Here is a 23,804-nt window from a genome sequence, read left to right as displayed (position 1 = left end):
AATTACGTATCGCAACGATGTATGAATTTAATTTTAATTAAAATTTGTTTCCAAATACACACGTTCTCAAATTAAATTCTAAAATCCCCGTCAATCATGCTGGATTTGGATGACATTTGCATCAACAGAAGTCGAGTATTCAGAATGAAAAATAGTCAAAAACAATTTGAATGAAACAACATTTTTTTTTTTAATCTAAAATCTCTATGTCATCTTGTATGTGACATTATTCGAGTTCTGGGTAATATTTTCACGAGATTTTTCGAGAAGCAAAGACTCGATTCATTTGTCAGAATATGAAACTTTAAAATATTTTTTTCCGTAAGAACATTTCATTAAAATAAATTTAAAATGACAAAGATAAAAACATAAATATAAATAAAGAAATAAGCATTTCTTCTTTTTTGTTAAATTATTTCCAAGTACTTCTGTGTAACCTGTTACGTTTGAACACACTGGTATAATTTTAAATTTGTATCTGTTAAAAGCATGTTTTAGCAATCGATATGGAGGCAATTTTAGTTATATCGTCTGCCCGTTAACACCTGCACACAGCTTCCGCATAGGCTAGCCCAATAAAGCTGAGTGCACACCAGCTCGCCGCAACGCAGCTGAGCACACTTTGTTGTTCACACTAATAATAATTACTTTATCAACACTCTATCAATATTAAATATTAACATTTTACGTTGATATATTGGAGTATAAGTAAAATAATTGAAGTATAACTATGTTGTAGTACTACGTACATTTAGTATCAAACTCAAATATTGTTCATCTGCAGTTCCATACATTTTAGTTGCAGTTGTACATGGGAGTTGACAATAATTCCGTTATTCCCGCAGTCCGTATACCCCCTTATCTCATTAATATGATTAATGGGAAATTTTGGATGGGTGGATTTTTGTTAATACGTATCTCCAAAAGAGAAATGATAAATTTTGGCACAGAAGAACACAGTCTAGAAGAACATATAGGCTACTTACTAAGTTTTTTTTAATTCTAAAAAAGATTTAAAATACAAAATATACAAAAGATTGAAAGGAATATAGAATTTACAATAGATAAAAATGTTAAATAGTTTAACCCGCAAACCTAAACTCATTATAACAATAAGTAATGAGGGTGCGGTAAAGGGACGCCAGAGCTGGGCTAGTTACAATACCGCCCGCGGACAAATTACATCGCCTCCCTTTACAACTGCCTTCATTTATCAGCTACATCTCTATACAGATACATATTAAGGTAAAAAGGTAATAAGCCTTTTGCTTTCTATAACATTTCTATGAACATATTCACAATTTATTCGTAAAATATTTTCACATTCACAACGTGACAACCTTCACATCGCTGTTTAAGCTTTGACTTGTTTGCAACCTTGACCTATTAAACTTGACTAAAAAAAAATGTGCCGTAGGTACCCGAGTAAAATACTAAAATGGCATGTCTACTATATTAATTATGATTTTTTTTCACGTATGAAAAATTAATCCAAAACAAAAACCTTTGAAAACTAATTTGGCTAAGGTTAGAATGAATCCTTTATCAGCTCAACACGAAATGCCAGAACGGAACTCGATTTGCCCTTAGTTTGAAACAAATAAAATAGTTTGGAGGTACGTGACGACCTTTGTCAAGAACTCTGGGCCCCGATAAAAGGTCAGGCGGAGTAAATAACAATTTCGGACACATTACACGAACTCGTGACGAGCGCTCAGTTTAGCAGACGTTTGCCAACTGCCGGTCATTACCGCCATGTTTAATTACAATTACATTGACCTACGATTAAAGAAAAACTTATTTTCGATATTTTTTTGATTTTGAACGTCTTAATAACATACTATCAAAGTTTCATCACGATCTGTCCAGTTTAAGATATGTAAACACGTAAGTAAACACCGCGTTATTTAAATGTTATAGTATCCCAGAATAATATATAAAGCTCTAGTTAAGCTCTGCTGACACAGTTTGTGTCACTGGTAATATCTACGTCGTAGCAATATCTACGAGACGAGAGACGACGAGCGAGCTTTGAAGATGATCGATGATCGAACACGCAGCGTCGCGTTGTGCGGAGCGTAACGGGGAAAGCTTTTAGACACGCTTTATCACGCGACACTGGGTTAATGATGTCGGAGCCGGAAATGCCTTAAAACGTGGGTACATTTGTACGCATTTAAATGTACTATTTAAAGTGTGGCGTTTATTTTTACTGTACTTACCGTGGGTTTAGAAGACTAAAATCTCTGTATAAAACAAAACTTACATATGTGTCAACAATATGTCTTAAACGGGCATTTTGGTCTTAGAAATACAAGATTAATATTGGTTATTTCCATTTTTTTTTTGTTTAGATTAATGCATAATTAACACATATCTAATTTAATTGCCTGTACTAAAATAACTTTAGGTGTAAGATTGAAGGAGATCCAAAGATTATAATTTTTGAATATTTAATAAATATAGCTGCCCATTTCCACTGGATTATAATTTATAATTAAAATAAATAAAGAAGAAAAGACATTTGCAAATTGTGTCCGTTTAATGTATTAGATTCAATATTTGCCTTCAAATGAACGCTCCCATATAAATAATGTTAAACGGGAACAAAAACAGCGGACATAAAATAAATTAGCTAACAAAAACATTGAGTAAAATACAGGGGCATTTTATATAGGATGTGCTATGTCCGCTGCCACTGCGGCCTCCGCGCCCATAAATAACTCTACAATACCGTTTTCATGCAACGTACACGGTAAAAAGTATACCACAGATAGGTTCACCATGATGTAATGGGATAGTCTCGATTTATATTATTTATAATTTTGATAACTATAAATTTTCATCTGTGTAATACATTACCATGAATTTAGTTCTGTTCGACTGACAAGTTCACATATTGTGACAATCAAGCGGTCGAACAATTATAGTCGTAACGATTTTGACAAAAAAAAAAAAACATTAAAAAACAATATTTAACAAAACTGCTAACATTATATAAGAAAAAAGAAAAGAAAAAAAAATTATACAGAAATAAGGTTTATTTAAAGTATATCTTTTATAAAACTTTAGTAAACAAAAAAAAAACATGCCTCGAAAAAATTAATTTTTAAGTTTACGAGTATTTTATTGTGGTAACCCTAAACGCGGATAACCGGAAAAAAAAATCATCAGGGAATTGGTCCATAATATCACTGGTACATACTCCAACGCCTACAATCTTGCGATATGGATCTTCTTTCATTGATATTTTGAAAGATACGCCTGATATTAAAAATACGTCAGTTGAAATGGTAACACTGTGTGTACATTCCATAGCATGCATATACTTAATAAATAAATTGCTTAACAACTTCTTTAGACACGTTTACTCTGGTCTAATTTATTTTTATTTCCATTTATTAAGTTATCAAGAAATTCTTCTTATCAGACTTTACGATCTGATAGTTTATATTCTTAAAAGCTGTCGCCCGCGACTCCGTCCGCGTTGTATTAAAAAAAACGTAACAAGTAGCTTATGTGTTCTTTCAGACTATGTTGTACATCGATGCCAAATTTCATCATGGTCTGTTGAGCCGTTTTGGAGATACCTTCAAACAAACATCCATCCATCCAAACATTCGCAATTATATTATTAGTAAGGTTATACTCATGCATTTGACTTAAGTTATCGCGTATTTTTCGAAATATAGATCGGAAAATGTGGCCTTCTTTGCATTTGCAAAAGTTATATTTCGCAATTTATTTTCTTAAGAAATTCTAAGAACATACATGACACAAAACTGATTAAATAATAAAATATCCTATATTTTTAAAGCCACTATCTAATAACGAATAATTTCCTACAAAGTGTCTATACAACTAGGTATTTCGCTGCCTTTCGATCTCGAATATGGCAGAAAATGTTATACCTATTTAGAAAAACGGTTGCTTGACAGAAAAATATCTCAAGACCCCTTTTTTTCACCATAATAAGCATATCAATCATAAATAAAATGACAGCCGACGACATGCGGCAGCCCACCACTTCGTTGTACTAATGATCGATGGAGCAATAATGTTCAAGTCAACGCATTAAACTGAATTCAATGTAAATGACCAGAAAATCATTGTTGTAATCAGTAGCCTACTTATAAGAATTTAAATAAATATCTAAATTTATTACCAATCCTACTAATAATATAAATGCGAATGTTTGGATGGATGGAATCATGGATGTTTGTTAGAAGGTATCTCCAGAACGACTGCATAAGCTACTAATTAAGTTTTTTTCTAATTCCGCGCTGACAAAGTCACGTTCGACGGCTAGTTAAATAATAAATTTAAAAAATAATCGAAGCAGTTACTACGTACGTGTATTTTAACGTTAGGCTGCAGTTTTTAGAATAACGTAGAGTTCGCACGTGTGTTTATTCATATTTGTTCGATCTGTGAAGTGGACAAACAAATTCCCTCTCACCAGCGTTGCCAGCGCTCCAGCGCAGCGATAGTAAAGCAAATAAACGTTGAAGCGAATACAATTTTAATATAAAATATTGATATAACCTCGTAATCTGCTGCGTTATTCAACTATTGCTACTTCACTATTCACCTACAGTTTTACATAACCCAGTTTGAAACTTAACGGATCTTGATGAAATTTGGCACAGATGTAGAATGTACTATGGAAGAAGACATAGGCTATTTATTCTTTTTTTATTTCCGCGCAGATGGAGTTTCGGGCGACAGCTAGTTCAAATAATAAATAACCGTTCCAATTTGTGATATTGTATATTTCCTCAGCTAATCCCAACATTGTATCAATAACAAATGCGCTTCTAAAGCCCTGGAGAAATTACACCAAGAGTTCTTTGCAAAGCTTCTTTGCAAAACTGGTTCTATTGTTGAATAGAAACATATAACTACACGCGAACTATTCATTCATTTGTATACGTTTATTTGTAACTTACAGTAGTAGTTGGTTAATACTGACTTCGTTCTAATGAATCTATACTATACTATAGCCAATGATCTGATGAAGATGACCTAAGTGTCATTATCAATCACACTAAGGTGTGATATCTCACATTATATCAATGCTAAGCCAGGTCACTTAATGACTCTGTGTTCCGCAGTCAAGCTATTATTATAAAATAGATTTAAAATTTCTTCAAAAGATAAAACAGCTGAACGTGACTCGTCGAAAGTAAAACGCCGAAAGATATTTGAAAACAATAAAACGGTCGAGAGAATTTAATCCGTAATGGGTTCAGTTTTGCGGACCGTGAAGGGTACACTTGCTTGATTAATATGATCCCACATACTATTGTAATTGTTCCCAATTCCTGGTCCTGTTTACACATATCAATTGACGCCCTGACCTTGTTTGTTATTTTTTTGCTCAGATAACAGACTTGCAGTATTGCAGAAAATTAACAGTTTAAAAAGGTACTCTCGTTAAAAGTTTATTGGTATTTAGAGAAGTGCAAACTGCCACTGTTTTAGGTCCATATAAATCGATGGGTCCTATATACAACGGCCAAAGTAACAAATTGATGATTTTGTTAAATAAAAAAAAATCACATTTACAGGTGTAAATGTTAATTTTTACTGAAGTAAAAGGGCCTATGTGACCTTATTTTCTATATGGTCGAAACTTTAAGAGCATCTTCTGAAAAGCTGTCAATTTTCACATTGACCCTTATTCGTAGGAACCGTCAAAATAAGTGTATATTACCAGGGATACGAATTCCCATGATCATGATATAACCTGTCGGGCGTAAATCACTTCAAAATTGCCTCCATTATGCTATAACAAACCGCACGAAGTCGTAAACCTTTCTAGGACACGGCAAATAACACCTGATAATCACAATATCTACATTTTAACCGGTGCGTGCAGTTAACTACGGTGTTTTCACTACTGTTGGAATCATCGTCTTCCCCCTCTTTTTCTTACGTAGGTTCGTCACATTGAGTAATACATCTATATCAGACGTCATATCTCATTTCTGTTCCTTCTTACTCATAATCTTTCACAAATATAGCTATCCATATTTACTATCATTACTTTCTTGTTTATATGCATTTCGGTAAGATTCTATGTGGAATTTTCCGCGCCTTTTCGCACAACCCTCCTCGTTTAATATATCACTTTTCACTTCCACGTCACAACATTACACCTTCTCAGGAGTGTTTCTACTTTGGACGAAAAAATATTATAAATGCTAGGGATGTCTTATGCTTTGGTTTATAAGTAGAATTCTTATAACATTATTTTTTTCACAAATTTAGAGATAACTGTAGAGAGAACATTAGCAGCACTTTCCTTCCGACGTTTTTAGTTTGTCAACAGTAACGTGTTGGTGAATAGAAAAAAGCACGTATCAACACAATTAGTTTAGATAAAAATAATTTTAGGATCTGATATATATTATATGATATATACATTCTCCGCGCGCGCTGGTCGCGAGTGGACGTACTAACAGTAATTCTTACAACTTTGCCCCGCGGCACAGTGTATTTAATAAAATATTCAAGATGATCCGGTCACCAAAAACTTCTTCAACTCCGGAATTGTCTACACATGAAAAACAAAAGGATCATGTGACGATACGTAAAAGAAAACATAGCGAAGATATGTCAGAAGTATTTAAGGAATTTAGCGAAAATATAAGGTGCTCTTTGGACACCTGGAAAGCGGAATTCGGGAAAGAAATTATTAAGGTCCATCAATCTCTGGATCAAATAATTAAGAATGACCTAACAATACTAAAGGATACTACATCGGAATTGAAATCGGAATTAACCAAAATTAGAATGGACTACACAGAAATGAAAACCTCAGTAAATAAATTAAATGTAAGGCAGAACAATTTTGAGAAGGAAATTAAGGAATTACAGCAGTCACTACAGTTCAATGACACTCAGTATGAGGAATTAGTTAAAAAAACAACCGTACTTACAGAAGATACTAAAAAGATAAGTAACCTGGAAGCCGAGTTACAAAGATTACATAATGAAAATCGGAAGCTCAAGAGTGATTTTAATGCAAATGAGCAAAGGGAGCGTCTATTGAACTTAGAGATCGTGGGTATCCCCGAGGACAGAAATGAAAACCTTATTGAATTACTATTCAAACTTGCCAGCTATGCAGGTGTCACTATCACTTGTAATGATATCTTACATGTAAATAGAATTTCTCCAAGAACCAAAGTCCAAGGAAGACCAAGATTAATAATCGTCAAGTTTGCTTCTAGACTGACGAAGGATAATTTTTTCTCGCAAGTGCGCAAATGCCGTATCACAACAAAAGACATAAATTTACAAGGTGAGCCTAAACCCATATTTATAAATGATCATCTTTCACCATATAATAAATTGTTACTTCGAAAATGCAAAGAACTGGCAAAATTAAAACATTACCAATATGTGTGGTCAAAAAACGGAAGAGTTTACACGAGAAAAAACGATACAACTCAAGCCCTACAAATAGTCGAGGAGGAAGATCTCAAAAAAATAGTGTAAAATCCTTATTATGTTTCTTACGATTTTTCTGTTTTTTCTGTTTTTTATATCATTTATGTTTTAGATATAAACATGTAAATAGTTTTGCAGGTTTGTCCGAAGATAAGCTTTATAGTCTTGTACTGATAGTCACACAGCACATATTAAAATACTCATGTTTATTATTCGAACACTCTGAAGTAAATTGGTCTGTGCGCTTAGTTGTTTGTCACAACTATTTACGACGCGAACTAAAGCCGAGCCATGCTACCCTCTTCTTTAATATAAAATACATTTATTGTAAAACAATACTTATTACTACATATCGTACGATAATTTTTTCTTTATCTCACTTGATAATATATTGTAACTTAAAGATTATAAAGGAAATATTTATATACTTATTTTTTCAATTACACATTTGTCTACAACTTATGATCTCACATAATCTGTTAAAAATATTTTTTCATTTAATTAACACATACGGACCTTTATTCCGGCCGTACACATTATTTACCATACGATGGAAGTTTTATATACATTTTTTTATGAAGTATAGTCCAATACACAAACATTCTTTAGCAATTTTGCATTTAATAATTTGGGTGCCACTTACATATCAAATTCACGAAAACGAAACCACTAATCACTGTTATCAATCGTTATTCAGTACAGAATTTGCGTTGCATTTGTTTACAATCCGACATTATACTTACTCCCCACAATACCCGGTAGCCTATAAGCGTGAGTCATTATATTATATCTCAATTATAATCTCAAACAAGAACACTTTATCGTTATTTAAACAATTTACAAATGTTAAAATTATCTGAAAGTAGACGTTATATTTTATTATGGATGATTCAGCTCTCAAAATTTATTATCAGAACACTAGAGGACTTAGAACGAAGTGTTTACAATTCAGTCAAAATATATTAAGTTATGATTACGACATTATAATTATTACCGAAACTTGGCTACATGACGGCATATTTGACAAGGAATTATGCGACGACAGATATGATATTTTTCGACAAGATCGAGACTTGGCTTCCACGGGTAAATCGACGGGGGGTGGTGTAATGATATTGACAAAACGGGAGCTGGACGCGGAAATTTTATGTCGTGGTCCCCCGCCAACTGAGTTGCTGTCTATTGTTGTGCCTTCGCGAAATATTTCTGCGGATGCCGACCTGCATGTAAGCGTCTTATATATTCCACCTGATAACTACTTAATACCTACACACATAAAAACGGTCACGGATAATATTCTTCGGGAGTTTAGTAATAAACCTGGGCGAACACATTTAGTGGTAGGCGACTTCAACCTTCCGTTCATAGATTGGAATGACACCAGTCCTACATTTCTAAGACAAGGCAGCGTTGAGGTTCAAAATGCCGCGAGACAGTTAATCGAGGATTTTTCTTTTATTGGGTTAACACAATATAATAATATTAAGAACTACGCTAGCAACACTCTCGACTTATTTTTTTCTAATTTACCTTTAGCTGTTACTAAATGCTCATCTCCATTAGTTAAAGAGGATCCAGCACATCCTGTAATAAATTTTGAAATACTGGATTTAAAGATCTCACATCTTGTAGAAAACTATATAACACGTTACAACTTCTATAAAGCCGATTATGAAAATCTTAACAAATATTACGCTAGTATCGATTGGATTCCTAGTATGAATTCAAGAACCATTGATGAGGCCGTTGAGGTTTTCTACGATAAAATCTTTGATGGTATAAGATCTCATATCCCCCTCCGTCGCAAGTCAAATAAATCCTATCCGATCTGGTATAGCAGGGCGCTTATTAAAATAATTAGAGAAAAATCTAAGGCACACGCACGTTGGAAAAGATTCGGCAATTTGAGGGATTACGACGAATTTTCGTACTTACGTAAGAGACAACACCGCGTACAGAAAAAATGTTTCGAAGTTTACACTACTCGTACTGAAGAACTTATTAAAACTAAGCCCAAATTCTTTTGGAGCTATATAAAGAACCTTAGAGGTGGTTCAAGTTACCCTAAAAAATTTAATAACGACGGCGCCACGTACGTCGAAGGTGAAAAAATCTGTGAGGCATTTAGTCAATACTTTCTTAGCGCTTTTGGTACTCCGAATAAAAACCCTATCCGTGATCACGCGAATTCCAATAGATGCATTGATAATATAGGTAGTTATGTTATAGAAATCTCTGAAGTTAAAAAATACTTTGGTTCACTAGACATTGATAAGGGTGCTGGTAGCGATCGCATACCATCTGTTTTCTGGAAACTATGTGTTAACTCACTTGCTGAACCTATAACCTATATTTTCAATCGGTCTTTAAGGGAAGGTATTTTTCCCCAAGCGTGGAGAAAAGCACACATCGTCCCAATACATAAGAAGGGGTGCAAAGCACAAATTAAGAACTATAGAGGTATCTCCTTGTTAAATATTATTGCAAAGGTTTTTGAAAAGCTAGTATATTCGGCTATATATCCAGTGATTTATCAAGCTTTACCTGATGAACAACACGGCTTCTTGAAAGGTCGTTCCACTGTAACAAATCTTACGTGCTTTGTAGATTACCTACGTAACACTATGGAGGGTGGAGGTCAAGTTGATGTGATATATACTGATTTCGAGAAGGCATTCGATCGTGTTGATCACATCATACTTCTCACAAAGCTTCAGCAAATTGGTATCCACGGAGATTTGCTCAGATGGATCAAATCTTATCTCACAAACCGGTCACAAGCTGTAGTAATAGGAGGATACCGTTCAAACTTCGTAAATATACCTACAGGAGTTCCCCAGGGCTCACACCTCGGTCCTCTATTTTACACGGCGTATTTATATGACATTAATCAATGTTTTATGCACGCAAAGCATATTATTTACGCCGATGATAAAAAAATATATCATAATATAAGAAACAATAATGATTGCCTAGACCTGCAAAAAGACTTAAACTGTCTTACGAGGTACTACAACGACAACAACATAACAGTTAATATAACGAAGTGCCAACATATCACTTACACCCGTAAGACTCGACCAGTCTTATACAACTACGAATTTAACAATGTGAAAATAACAAAATCTTGCACTGTTCGTGACTTGGGCATTTGGTTGGATGAAAAATTGGTACTTTCACATCATATCACGTACATTGTGGAAAAATCATATAAAAACTTAGGTTTTGTCTTACGAGCCTCTAAACATTTTAAAGACATATTCTCTTTAAAATTATTGTACTATGCTTACGTTCGTAGTACATTAGAATACGCAAGTCCTGTTTGGTCTCCTCATGCCGCTGTATATAAAAAGAATATCGAACGAATACAAAAAATCTTTATCAATCACATTAATTTCCGGCAACGAAAAAGTGCCACATCTTACACAGAAGCATGCCACAACAACGGATTATTGACGCTCGAAGAAAGGCGTACTTTACTTGACATGTGCCTACTATATGATGTTATACACGGTAATGTTGATTGTAAGGAACTAGTAAGTAAAATCAAATATTGTGTACCAAAACGTCGAACTCGTCATACACCCTTACTTCATGTACCTATGCACAGCACCAACTATGCAGCCAACAACACCATTACGCGACTTACGAACAATTATAATACTTATTTCAACGACGTAGACATCTTTAACCTCTCAAAAAATAATTTTAAAGCACAAATCCAAAAATTTATCCTTTACAATAACAGATAAAACTCTTAATATTTTTACAAATTTATTTGATTGTTCTCGTACGTGTGTGTGTATGTATGTTTTACTTAATTATTTTCATTTTTTCTCTCCTGTTTATCCAATTGACTATGTGTAAAACTGTGTATGTGTGACTATCATGTGATCGTAAGACATCTTTTTGTTATTTCTAAGAAAATTTACTGGAAAACCTATTATTGGCCTTGCTTTGTTTTATATGTACTGGATGTAATTTTTGTAACTAATACGCTGTTGGTTTTCTTCTTAAATAAATAAATAAATAAATTATTTGGATAAAATATAACATGTTATAAATGACATCTGGATCATAGATAATCATTTTCATTTGTTACTTGTTTATTTACGATACATGTCGAGATGTCTTTGCTTTGTGTGAATATTTAAATATGGCGCTCTATTTAAAGTTTATCTTTCTACAATCAAGTTTATTTCCTAGGACATTGTTCCAATTTCATTTTCAAATCCGAGTTAGAATAATTAATTTTTGCAATTGATCTTTATTATCTTATTTCAATTAATAAACCTACATGTGGCCAGTAACCTGTAAAAATAGTGTTATAAAAACATATTTATTTTCGTTCGTAAACCAAGTAAATAAATAAACATAGTGTAAGTTTTGTCACAATTGCCTGTAAAATTAACTTAACTAGAAATTAAAACTAAACATAAAGATGGGTCAAACAACATTCTTATCATCGACATATATAGTTCTATCGATATATTCAACTGATAATGAGTGCATCACTATGTGAAGTCCTCGAGTACATTACCTCACTTTGATATGACTTTATGAAGACGTGACGTAAATATAACGAAGCCATTCTATTCAGGAAGCGCGGGACGTGTCGCATTGTATATGTTTGCGGCCCGGTAATTGGTACTCAGTCATACAATACGTGTTATATTAGTGAACTGACTAAATATATTGCTTTAACGACACAGTTCATTTCAGAAGAATCTCTTTTGAGAAAGAGAACTTCAGATGTAAATGTGGATTCACGATGAACGGTAGGCAGGCTTAAGCAATGATGGATGAGTAGCGTGAAAGACATTATTAAGAAGGGTGAAGTGACACTGTGACAGAGCGTAGGTGGCTCAGGGGTGCATGTACCAATGTGATTTTCGTTTTACATTTGTACATCGTGATGCAACCTGCACATATTTGCGAAGATTAAAAAAACAAAGATATGTGTGATATATATGTGCACTAGACCAGCATGACTATGGCTAGGGATGACTATGGCCTTTTCACCTTCAACTTAGGGTAAGCTCCGAGCCCCTCAGTGGGGACGTGGGGACAGCTGATGATGTTTGACACTTGAAATTATGGCCATAGTACCTACGGAAAGTGTTACCAGGAGATTTTGTATTTCATATTTTCGTATACTCAAAATCCGGAAGTATTTCCCAAACTAACAAATTGAAGCGAAAATTGTTATCGACACAGGAAGTAAGTTCAGAATAAACAATAAAGGGTTTGGAAAATTAATCAAATCTCGTAATTAAGGCTTGCTTAAATTAAATGGTTTTCAATATTACTCGATTACCGAGAATAGTGATATAGAATTGTAAATTCCATTTTAGGCTGGTATTATACAAGTAGATTATCATGGTCTCTGTATCAACGGTACATTTGGTTTGCGTAATTACTTCCTACTTCTTTTGTTTCACAATTAAAATTAATATAATGCTGGTGTATATGGAAATTTAATGATGATTAAATTAAAAATACTAGGCTTTAATATTGCAATTAAATAATGACATATAATAGTTGTAACCTTACTTAATAATTACGCTGTGAAATGCAAAACGAATTTTTGAAAACCCATAGGTGGAGTCTAAGTTGAAAAAATAAAATTATTCGGCTTAATATAAACTTAAATTGCGGTAAAAAAATGTTAAGCCTGTATTTTCATGGCAATATTTTCACAATAAGACATACAGGGTACGTGATGAGATAAGAGCAATCAAACGGTCCGCTGGGCGGAAGAAATTCGACCTCCTGCAGGCCGGTAAATCAATTAGGGACGGTCGTTGGATATTATTTCTGTAAACGTATCAATAAAATTTATATGGAGATATTATATTGTTAAATTATTGAACGATTGTTGCAGAGAAATATATAAATATCAATAAGATATCGCTGAATGTGGTTAAAATCAAATTTCATTACGGCACAAGTTTAGTCAATCCGAGTTCTGGGACGACTCATTACAAACATTAGTGTTAACTATACAAAGTCTTAAAAGATATAAGATAAATTAACTTCTAAAAGTAATGAAAATATATTATGAGAATGGAAAAAAGCAACACTACATAATTTGGGAATTTAAGTAACGCTCAATAACATATATTAAAAGTCACCATTGTGGTAAGAATTAATAACTTAAATGTAACTTTCGTGCAGAGAATACAGTCCAAGTTAAAAAAAGAACAAATAAAAATACACTTTGTCTAACCACGAAATTGCTTTAACGCTGAAATAAATAAAACAGCTCACGAGAACGTGATGACCTTTGTAAAGAATTTCGTGTCGTCTAATAAAAAAGCAGGCGAGAACAACAGCTACGGACGCATTACAAAAACGTGCGCTAACTTAGTTTGACTAATTCCGTTTTACTAACATAGGTTTAAATTGTGACTAACAACTGCACTATGCAACTTTTAATTATTTTAACAGCACTCAAATTTTTCTGAGATGCTACAATATACACTTTTATCCCTTTTTAGACCTTTGCTTTAGATGTATAAATGCAAACAATGTCACAAGTTTAGTTTTACTTCTAATGTCTTATTTTATCTAATCTGTCTCAATGTAAATTAGAAGTATGTGTACTTAAGTTACCCTTATAACTTACAATCCTTGAAGTAAGTATATAATCTGTCACTCTCTCATATAGAATGGTTGCGCCCTAAATCATGTTTATTTTTAATTTTTATTTATTTCTCTTTATATTCTTCTACATAATCTCTTTACTCTTTAAAAATTCTAATCGCATTGAAAAAATCTGAATTACTCCTTATTTTCATTTTATTATATAAATAATGGTCGAATAAACGATCATGTCAGATTGTAATCGAGTAAGATAGGGAAATTTTGTATGCATAAATCTTTAGAAATTGCCGACGCTTTGTTATGTAAGTTCCAACGGACAAGACGCTATCAAAGGCTCAATAAATAAGGCTCTATTTATTTGATTTTACGTAACTAAGTAACAAAACAAACCAAATATTCAGTATACAACATAGAAATTACTGTCACTACTGTAAAATCGACCTTAGTATTTCCATCTTTCTTGATCGGTGCGATCCCAGATCCTGTTGAAGATGACGATAATATTTTTAAATACCTACTATATGGACGAAATAAAACTAATGGATATTAATTACATAACAAAAAAAAAAAAAAGAAAATCTTATGTTCATTTTTAATATTTACCTTTTCAAGTCACCGCGCTATTCAAGAGTGTGCAATAATTTATTTAAAGTTAGGAAGCCCGACTTGCTACAAAGATGGAATTCTAAATTAACACCAATCAAACATGTATTTAAATTAGAAAGAAGAGCTCATTTATAAATTAAAAAAGCCTTTGTGCGACCTAAATATGTAGTAGTCGTGTCGACGAAACGAATTTTTCAGTCCGTATTGCACAAGCACAACGAAAAACGTCAAAAAAAGTGAATTCCATGTCAGTGTTTGTTAAAGCCAGATTCATCCACAGCGCTTCTGTCTCTTTGTGGACTATCAGATACTGGGAATAAAAGTAAAGAATTGACGCCGCAGCTATGTAGCTTTAAAAAAATATCCCGCACAGTTACTAACGTGTTATTGTAGTGTTTTATTCTGTTGGTCTTTTGGTTAAATGGTTTAATATTTTTATGTATATACCCTAGTAATTATTAAAAAATATACACTATATTACGAAAATACAAGCTTTACAATGTGTTGTACAATTTTATTTTCTCGATGAACACCTCGTTTGCTCCTTTCTTGTAAAAATAAAAATAAAAAAGAGAGTTTTAAGAAAGTACATTGAAATGCCAAACGTTGCAATAGTTATCAGACAATGTTTAACATCCCGCAGCGTTTGTAAAACCGCTCTTCCTCTATTTTAATGAGAGCCAGCGTATCCGCTTACGGGACCGAGTTCAGGCGATTATTACTTTACGGAAACAAGAGTTTCTGTTTTAATGAAACAGTGCTGTGATACATTGTAAGATGTTAAGTAATATTAAGCCCTAGTTACTTGTAGTAAAGTTCATATTTCTACATCGAACAAAATGGTAACAAGTTTTAATTTAGTTTCCAAGCAGCGTCCACCTCACTGAACTTGTTAATTTCTAGCCATCGATTCTGATCACCGATTGGTTTGAAAAATTTTAAGCATTCAAAATAAGATTTTGAAATTTAAATTAAAAATGAATTTTCATTTATGGAAGAAAAATAACATTTATAAAATTAAAACAGTAACTTTTTTATAAACTGTACGGTTTTTTTTAAAAACTTTAACATCTTAACATCTTACGATAACCAAATACTCTATTCTCTATTTCGAGTATAACATTGTTCAATAAAACTCCATAAATAAGGCAAGAGCTGTTTTGTAAATAAAGAAAATTTCCTTAAGATTACATCGAAACTTAGTACAAGGCGGTTAAAGTTTTGTGAATGTTTCAATAACTCGTACAAAGACAACAGGGAGGGTGTTCGCTACCTAAATCCATTATATCAATAACTAACGAGGTTGCGGAGCCCTTGACAAATGGCCTGAGTTACGACCAAGTTCCCGGCACAATTCTGCTAGACAAATCACAACTGTGAAAGACTACCGCAGAAATTAATCAATGTTCCTATATCTATGTTACTTTTTATGTACTGTAATGGTTACATTCGGAACTAGGTGATTGAATTTTCTTTTAGCTTAAATTAATCTCTCTTCAGCGAATTTGTCCGCTTTGAGATTTTTTTTCATATATTCTTTCAAATACTTCTCGTTCTCCATAGCGTCTTAAAAGGAAGCTTGTTGCAGTATTTCACGGTCTTAATCAGATTACATGTTTATATGAATTTATGGTACATCGAAAACTAGAAATATAAATTGTTAACGTTTGTCTTTTGTAACAGAAAGATATAACAACAATAGAGCATCAAAACATCAAAATAAACAAGAACTATTCGTTAACTTCGAATTGAATAAAACAGTTGATGCCGTAACTGACCTTTGTAAATAATTCCGACGTCCAGTCAATACAACAGCTGAGGTAAAGTTCACGGCAGGCTACAGTACCCATGCATTCGTGAAATTGAGACACACACAAACAAACTTTCATTTTCTATGTCTACTTTAACAACGTATTTTTTGTTTTGGAAAAATGAAATTCAAGGGCAGATTAAAGTATATTCTACGAGTATATGAGTTCAAAAATTTGGAATATCTTTTGTTTAATTTTAGATTTTTACTGAGCTTTTTGCTAAGAGTTAAGAAGAAATCTTGTATAAGATGGTACACATGAATAGATTTAATAGAACTCATAAACGAGGTCAGAGACTAACTAATCGACTGGAAAAACTATGACAGGCATAGAATAATGTTCTAGATTATTTAAATAAATCTGCATTTACAAGATTGATAAAATTAGATGACAGATTTGCAGACCATTAAGAGATTTACTAATATCTTTTATCTACGTCTTTATATGTTGAAGAAGTACAGATTTCAACAAACGTTGATAATGCAGTTATAGAACATCTGTACGTGGAATTTTACACATGTTAAAAAGTAATTAGTACTTAATTCATCAAAATACCTTTTTAAATATCGAAAAAAGTTTTAGTTCACACAATAAAAAAGTTACGTAACAAGTCAAATTCCAACAAAAAGTATTAGGCGAGTAATTCGAGCGTCGGAATCTAAATTCATGTAACACACTTCCTTAGGTTGGAAATTAATCAAGGCGTGCGTGCCGCTCGGGAAAATCACGCGACGTTCGATTTACTGACCTTATTACCCTTTACTTTGGAAATCGAAATGGGTCCGGCTAATGAAGCGAACTTTAGTACGCGTCACATTTATTACGTTGTGACCTGTGGTTGGCCGATTTCAGAGTGTTAGTTTATAATCGATATTTACTCTATGATCAATAATGTAAACGAACTATCGATTCATTGATCTATGATCTATTCAATTATCTATTACTTTTGTAAAAGATGGCGAGTCGCTAATAAAATTTCGAACAAGTAACAGCGTTTCTCTTCTCAAGATCCGACATAACCACATCCAACCAACATAGTGGTCCTTCGAGCCGGATATTCAGCGTTTTATTCAAAATTAGAAAATTGGTAAAAAATATGGATAACGTAGAACAATTATTAACAGTGCTCCAAGACATACGCCAACACATTACCCGAAGTTACGAGAATTTCAAGAAGACTCCAAAAAGTCGTCTGACCGAAGGATATGTTGAAACCAAAATGTCGATCTTACAAGAATACTGGGTCGCCTTCACAAATAATCATAACAGCTTAATAAGGATAGTAACGAAAGAACAAAAAAAATCATTGGAGTATTTCAAGAACGAAGTATTCGTCGACTGCGAAGAGACCTACATTCAAGGTAAAACAGCTATGAAAGATTTTCTTCAGCCAGCACATCTCCAAAGCAGCAGCATACCAGCTATCGGCAGCCCACTAAGTATGAAGCAGCAGGTAAAATTACCAAATATAGAAGTACCCACATTCGCCGGTAATTATGAAGATTGGCCAACATTCCAAGACCTTTTTATCTCCCTCATTCACAAGAACGATGGAATTAGTAAAGTACAAAAACTACAATATTTAAAATTGAGTGTCAGCGGGGAAGCAGAATATTTACTTAAACATATACAAGTAACGGCGGACAACTACGATCAAGCCTGGGAGGTGTTGAGGCAGCGATATAACAATAAACGTCTTATTGTAACATCTATTTTAAGGAAATTATTTAACCAGAAAAGGTTGCAGAGTCCATCGGTGAGTCATATAAAAGCTTTACTTGATACCACTAACCAATGCCTCCATAGCCTTAATAATTTAAACATTAATACAGACCAATGGGACCCTCTAATTGTGTATATAATTACCAATAAATTAGATCTAGAGTCACAAAAGGGATGGGAAGAACATGTAAGCAAGGAAGTTTCCGGAGATCTACCTACATTTTCAATTTTAAAAAAGTTTCTAGAAATTAAATTTAGAACGCTCGAATTATTACAATCATCTACAAAGGAGAAAAATACAGTTCACGCATTTCACACTACAACAAATTTCAAAGCATGTGTTTTATGTAAAGAACATCATGCACTTTGTCACTGCAAAAGTTTTGGAAAAATGGATCTACAAAAGAGAAGAGAATATATCAATCAGAATAACATCTGTTACAACTGTTTAATTCCAGGACATCCTGTCAAATATTGTCGATCATCTAGCACTTGCAGGATTTGTCACAAACGGCATCACACGCTTCTTCATCATTCACCCACAGCGAGTACCCAAGGTAACATTGCAAATCATTCTCAACCTACGGTTTTAAATGCAAATGTTGAAGAAACACCAATTCAAATTAATACAGTAGCGACTTCACAATCACATACAACATACAATAAAACAGTTTTATTAGGGACGGCAATAGTAGCTGTTAAAAGCGAGGATGGATACACAACTGTTTTAAGAGCATTAATCGATCCAGGTTCACAAGGTTGTTTAATAAGCGAGCGAGCCGCTCAATTGTTAAAGGCAAAGAGATATTCAACAAAAGGAAACATCATCGGGGTGGGATCAGTAAAGTCAAGGATAAATGAATCAATCCAAATTGAAATAAGCTCCAGATTTATGAAAGATTTTAGCATCAAAATAAAGGCATTTGTGATTTCCAGACAACTTACTTCAAGAATACCAAACACAACATTGCAATACAGCGACTGGCCCCACATACAAGGACTTGAGTTAGCCGATCCAAGTTTCAACATTTCAAGATCTGTAGACCTACTGTTGGGAGTAGATGTATATTCACAAATAATACTGAGTGAGGTTATAAGAGGCCCACCAGGAACACCATGTGCTCAAAACACCACATTAGGTTATATAATTTTTGGAACAATAGATGATAGTTTACAATCAACCCAAGAAAATATTATAGTTATGCATCAAATTACAAACCTAGATGATATGTTAAAATCACTATGGGAAATAGATACAACTTCTAAAAGGAAATTAACGCAAGATGAACAAATTTGTGAAGAATTATTTCAGAATACAACATCAAGAAGTAGCAATGGCAGATACATTGTACAATTACCTTTCAAAACAGACAATCCTAAATCCATGGAAGGAAATAGTCGAGAGATAGCATTGAGAAGATTCAAACAATTAGAAATTACAACAGAAGAATTAAATCAAGCTTTATTAATCTGTATAAAAAAGGATCAGAGCGAACATTTCAGTGATGACATAAGAAATATCATGATGTTTGAATATGTCAAACCAACCAGTCACCTTAAAACTTTGAACCCTTTTCTTGACAAAGAAAGAGTTATCAGAGTTGGAGGAAGATTGCGTCATGCAAACTTAAGTGAAGACAGTAAACATCCAATTATACTCGACTCCAAGTCTAAACTTACCGCACTTATTGTAGCTGATGCACACAGAAAAACTTTACATGGTGGATTGCAACTCATGCTTTCATATTTGAGAACGAAATATTGGATTATAAGAGCAAAAAGCATTGTTAAATCACATATTTTTAAATGCTTAATTTGTGCAAAACTTCGAGCCAAAACAAGAAGTCAACTCATGGGTGATCTACCGAGTCAGCGAGTAACTCCATCACGACCTTTTCTCAACAGCGGCGTAGATTTCGCGGGACCATTCAACATCCTCATGTCCAAGGGCAAGGGCATTCGCACAAGCAAGGCTTACATTGCTATATTTATTTGTTTATCTACAAAGGCTATACACCTAGAATTGGTGAGCGACTTAACTTCAGAAGCTTTTATTGCAGCATTCAAACGTTTTGTGTCGCGCAGAGGGCATTGTGCTCAGATGTGGAGCGATCAGGGTAGAACTTTTATTGCTGCAAATAGAGAACTAAAGGAGTCCCTAGATGAAGCTAATTTAGAATCATTACATAAACAAACTGCAAACACCTTGGCTATGGATGGTACTCAGTGGCATTTCATTCCTCCCTACAGTCCAACATTCGGTGGACTCTGGGAAGCTGGAGTCAAATCAATGAAAGGTCATTTGAAGAGGGTTTTGACAACAAATTTAACATTCGAAGAAATGAGCACACTTTTGTGTCAAGTAGAAGCTTGTCTCAATTCTCGGCCGTTGACACCAATAGATGACAGTGATGTAGATAATGTGGACCCGCTGACACCAGGACATTTTTTAATTGGAGAAGCCCTTAAAATTGTTCCTACACCTAATTTAACTAACATTAATTTTAATTTACATACTAGATGGCTTTATACACAGAAACTTTTAAATGATTTTTGGCATCGATGGCAACAAGAATATCTAACAAGATTACAACAAAGACCTAAATGGTTGAAAATTAAAAAGGAATTTTCAATTAATGATATTGTATTAATAAAACAAGATAATATGCCTCCGGGGAAGTGGATGCTGGGGCGCATACTCAACAAACATCCTGGACCAGACGGGATAACCAGAGTGTATAGTGTAAAGTGTGGTGATAGTGTTACTAAAAGAAATGTGCTTAAATTGTGTCATTTACCTATTAACATTGATTCATAATTTACTGTAAAACTTGTTAAGTAGATATGTTATATCATTTTTCTTTATAAATTGTTGTAGCTAATAAGTTTACTTGATTCATACTTTCAATACTACATATTAATGTATTCTTTATATTGTGTACATATTTAATTTGCAATCACTTAAAACTAATTGATTATGTTTGTGTTATTGATTTCAACAGTTATGTTTTAAGTTTTTATTTTGGTTTTGAGATTTATTTATTTTGTTTTTCTTTTCATTTTGATTTATGCTAAGTTTGTTACATTTACTTTGATTTGTACTGATTACAGCGATTTAACTATAAGGATGATTACTTAAAATTAGGATGTTTTGTAAATACTAGGATAATTTCATACATTTGTTTTCATACTTGCATATTTGTTTCACTATTTGTATTACTTAAGATTTTCATTCATGTGTGTTTACAACTTAAAATTTTGACAGTTTGCTATTAATTCATTCTTTGGTTTATATACAGTTTAATTTCAATTTCATTAATTTTCTTAAAAAGGCCTGTGCCCTTTTTGGTGGGGGGCATGTTAGTTTATAATCGATATTTACTCTATGATCAATAATGTAAACGAACTATCGATTCATTGATCTATGATCTATTCAATTATCTATTACTTTTGTAAAAGATGGCGAGTCGCTAATAAAATTTCGAACAAGTAACAGCGTTTCTCTTCTCAAGATCCGACATAACCACATCCAACCAACACAGAGTAATAGTTTATCACATCCTATATTAACCCATATATATTTTGATGCAAGATTAACTAAACATAAAGTAAAATTTTATTACAAGGGTTTTATTAGTTTGAAATATAAGTATGTTTATTTGCAAAATTAGTTAACAAATTAATTCAAAATATTCATTTTAACTTCGGTTTTTCAATGTCATAAAAAGATTTACTAAACCGCAACGTATAATAATCTTCATAATAAACGTGGTTAGTTCCGGGCGGTATAATTTAACGGTAGTACTCTCGAATCGAACTGATTAGTTACAATGAGTTAACGGTTTTTTAACAGCACTTATAGTTTCCGTCATGAACGAATATTCGTATAACTTCAATAGCTTTACATTTCACTTATCGTCTTCATACATATACTCTGATATTTTTTAATTTACTAAAAGACTTTTTAAGTTAAATTTAAAAATAGTATTTATTAAACTTTGCTTTTTACCATTAAAAATAGTGGGTGGTATAAAAAATGTAGTCATAGTTAAAATATTCATCATCATCACCATTTTCATATTATAAAAAAACTTGAGAGGTGTCAAGGGACACCCGGATGGAACGAAGTTCCTTTCTATTAACTAGTGAAGGAACCAATGTTTATTCTATGAATAAAAAACTTAAGTCTTCACAAGAAGTACATTTTATTTCTATGAATTTTCGTTATATATTGTCACGTCGTTGCCATGGTTACTATAGCAAAAAGTGTCGTGACAACTTTTCGTAAGAATTTTTTCCGTCTAGCCCCCTTTCACATCGCGCGATAAGGAACTTCGTTCCAATAGTTTTTTTTAAACACAATCAAATTGATCATCATATATCGCGTACCTTAACATGACATATATGTAAATTAAACATACTATGTCAAATTATATCTGGCTCATGAAATCAACGTCATGAATATAATTATATGTAAGCATGTGACATGATATGGCCTATTGACCTGGTTTACTGGTACCGTCTTATACATCAAATAACATTGTAATATGAAAATATAGACAAACAAGGATATCTGAACTCAGAACTAGTATCTAGAAATCTCAAATATAAATTACGCTAGAAGCTAAAACTAAAAACCATAAGCTGAAACTAAAAAATATAGTGTAAAAACTAATATATACCATTAAAAGGAGTACCTTTAGGCAAGTTTCAGAAGATACTGGCAGCGTTCCCACTTTGAATAACTAAATTCATGATAAAGTATCAAGAACATTATTCTAAGTAAGTAGTAACATTAACATAGTTCTTTTCCTGTTTAAACTGGTACAATTTAACTTTGCGGTATATTTCAATAATAACGTAAATATATAATTATTGTACTGTTGATTTCAAATATGTATTTACTATGTCTTATATTTTCCTTAAAATATATATCAACAATTCTTTGCTCTGAGTTAATACGATGTAATTAAAGGCCACAGAGTCGCAGGGCGCTTTATGTGAGATTAGAAGATTATTCGGTGCTCGGAGGGAATAAGAAAAATACAAGTACGCACACACAATAACGTATCTAAGCAATGGCTCTGATAAAAAGGACTTCGGTTTAAATTAAATGTAAGAGATATAACTTTACTTTGAAATAATATAACTTTTTATGAATAATAGAAAAGAAATAAAGGATTAAAAAGGTAGCGGTTTGATAAATGATAAACTAATACAAATATACAATAAAACACTCACAAACCAGACTAAGAAAGCCATAAATATTACCTAGAATTAATATGATACTTATAATAAGTCTAGGTTCTTAAAAAAATGAAAGCAGAGTAGGAAAATAATACCACTTCAAATAGTAGAAAAGCGGTGGAACTTTCTGGAGCGAGATGCTCCATTCTGGTATTGTTGTCAATATCTACGTTATATATAAAATAAAATTTATTTTAGTGAGTAAATAAACAGCAGCTTAAAATAATTCAACAGCAAACTATTTTCTTGGGTCAGGGCAACCGCAGCCAGCAGCATATCAGATGGGATTTGCGGACGTTGTTGTGCATCCAGTGTAATAGCGTTCTTTGGTGATTTTAATGAGTTTTGGGAATA

At 33.0% G+C, this 23,804-nt stretch overlaps 1 protein-coding gene across 2 annotated transcripts; it reads left to right on the top strand.

Annotated features, from left to right (window-relative positions):
- Window positions 1-17,342: 17,342 nt before the first annotated feature.
- Window positions 17,343-21,059, top strand: LOC123721912. Of its 2 annotated transcripts, none has more exons than XM_045682035.1 (3): window positions 17,343-18,237; window positions 18,662-18,760; window positions 19,140-21,059. In XM_045682035.1, exon 3 carries the CDS (start codon window positions 19,405-19,407, stop codon window positions 21,019-21,021), a length of 1,617 nt encoding a protein of 538 aa, XP_045537991.1. In that variant the 5' UTR covers window positions 17,343-18,237; window positions 18,662-18,760; window positions 19,140-19,404; the 3' UTR covers window positions 21,022-21,059. The 2 variants fall into 2 exon arrangements, with proteins under 2 accessions (XP_045537991.1, XP_045537993.1); XM_045682037.1 differs by having other exon boundaries at window positions 19,140-19,995.
- Window positions 21,060-23,804: the final 2,745 nt, after the last annotated feature.

Source organism: Papilio machaon, chromosome 17, assembly GCF_912999745.1.
Source record: "Papilio machaon chromosome 17, ilPapMach1.1, whole genome shotgun sequence".
Classification (NCBI taxonomy): domain Eukaryota; kingdom Metazoa; phylum Arthropoda; class Insecta; order Lepidoptera; family Papilionidae; genus Papilio; species Papilio machaon.
Note: the sequence above shows the minus strand (reverse complement) of the source record. Positions and strands in the feature narration are given on the sequence as shown.

Bases quoted from the DNA above. Each gene is read 5' to 3' on its own strand.
- LOC123721912 (XM_045682035.1), top strand. From the start codon at position 19,405: ATGCATCAAATTACAAACCTAGATGATATGTTAAAATCACTATGGGAA.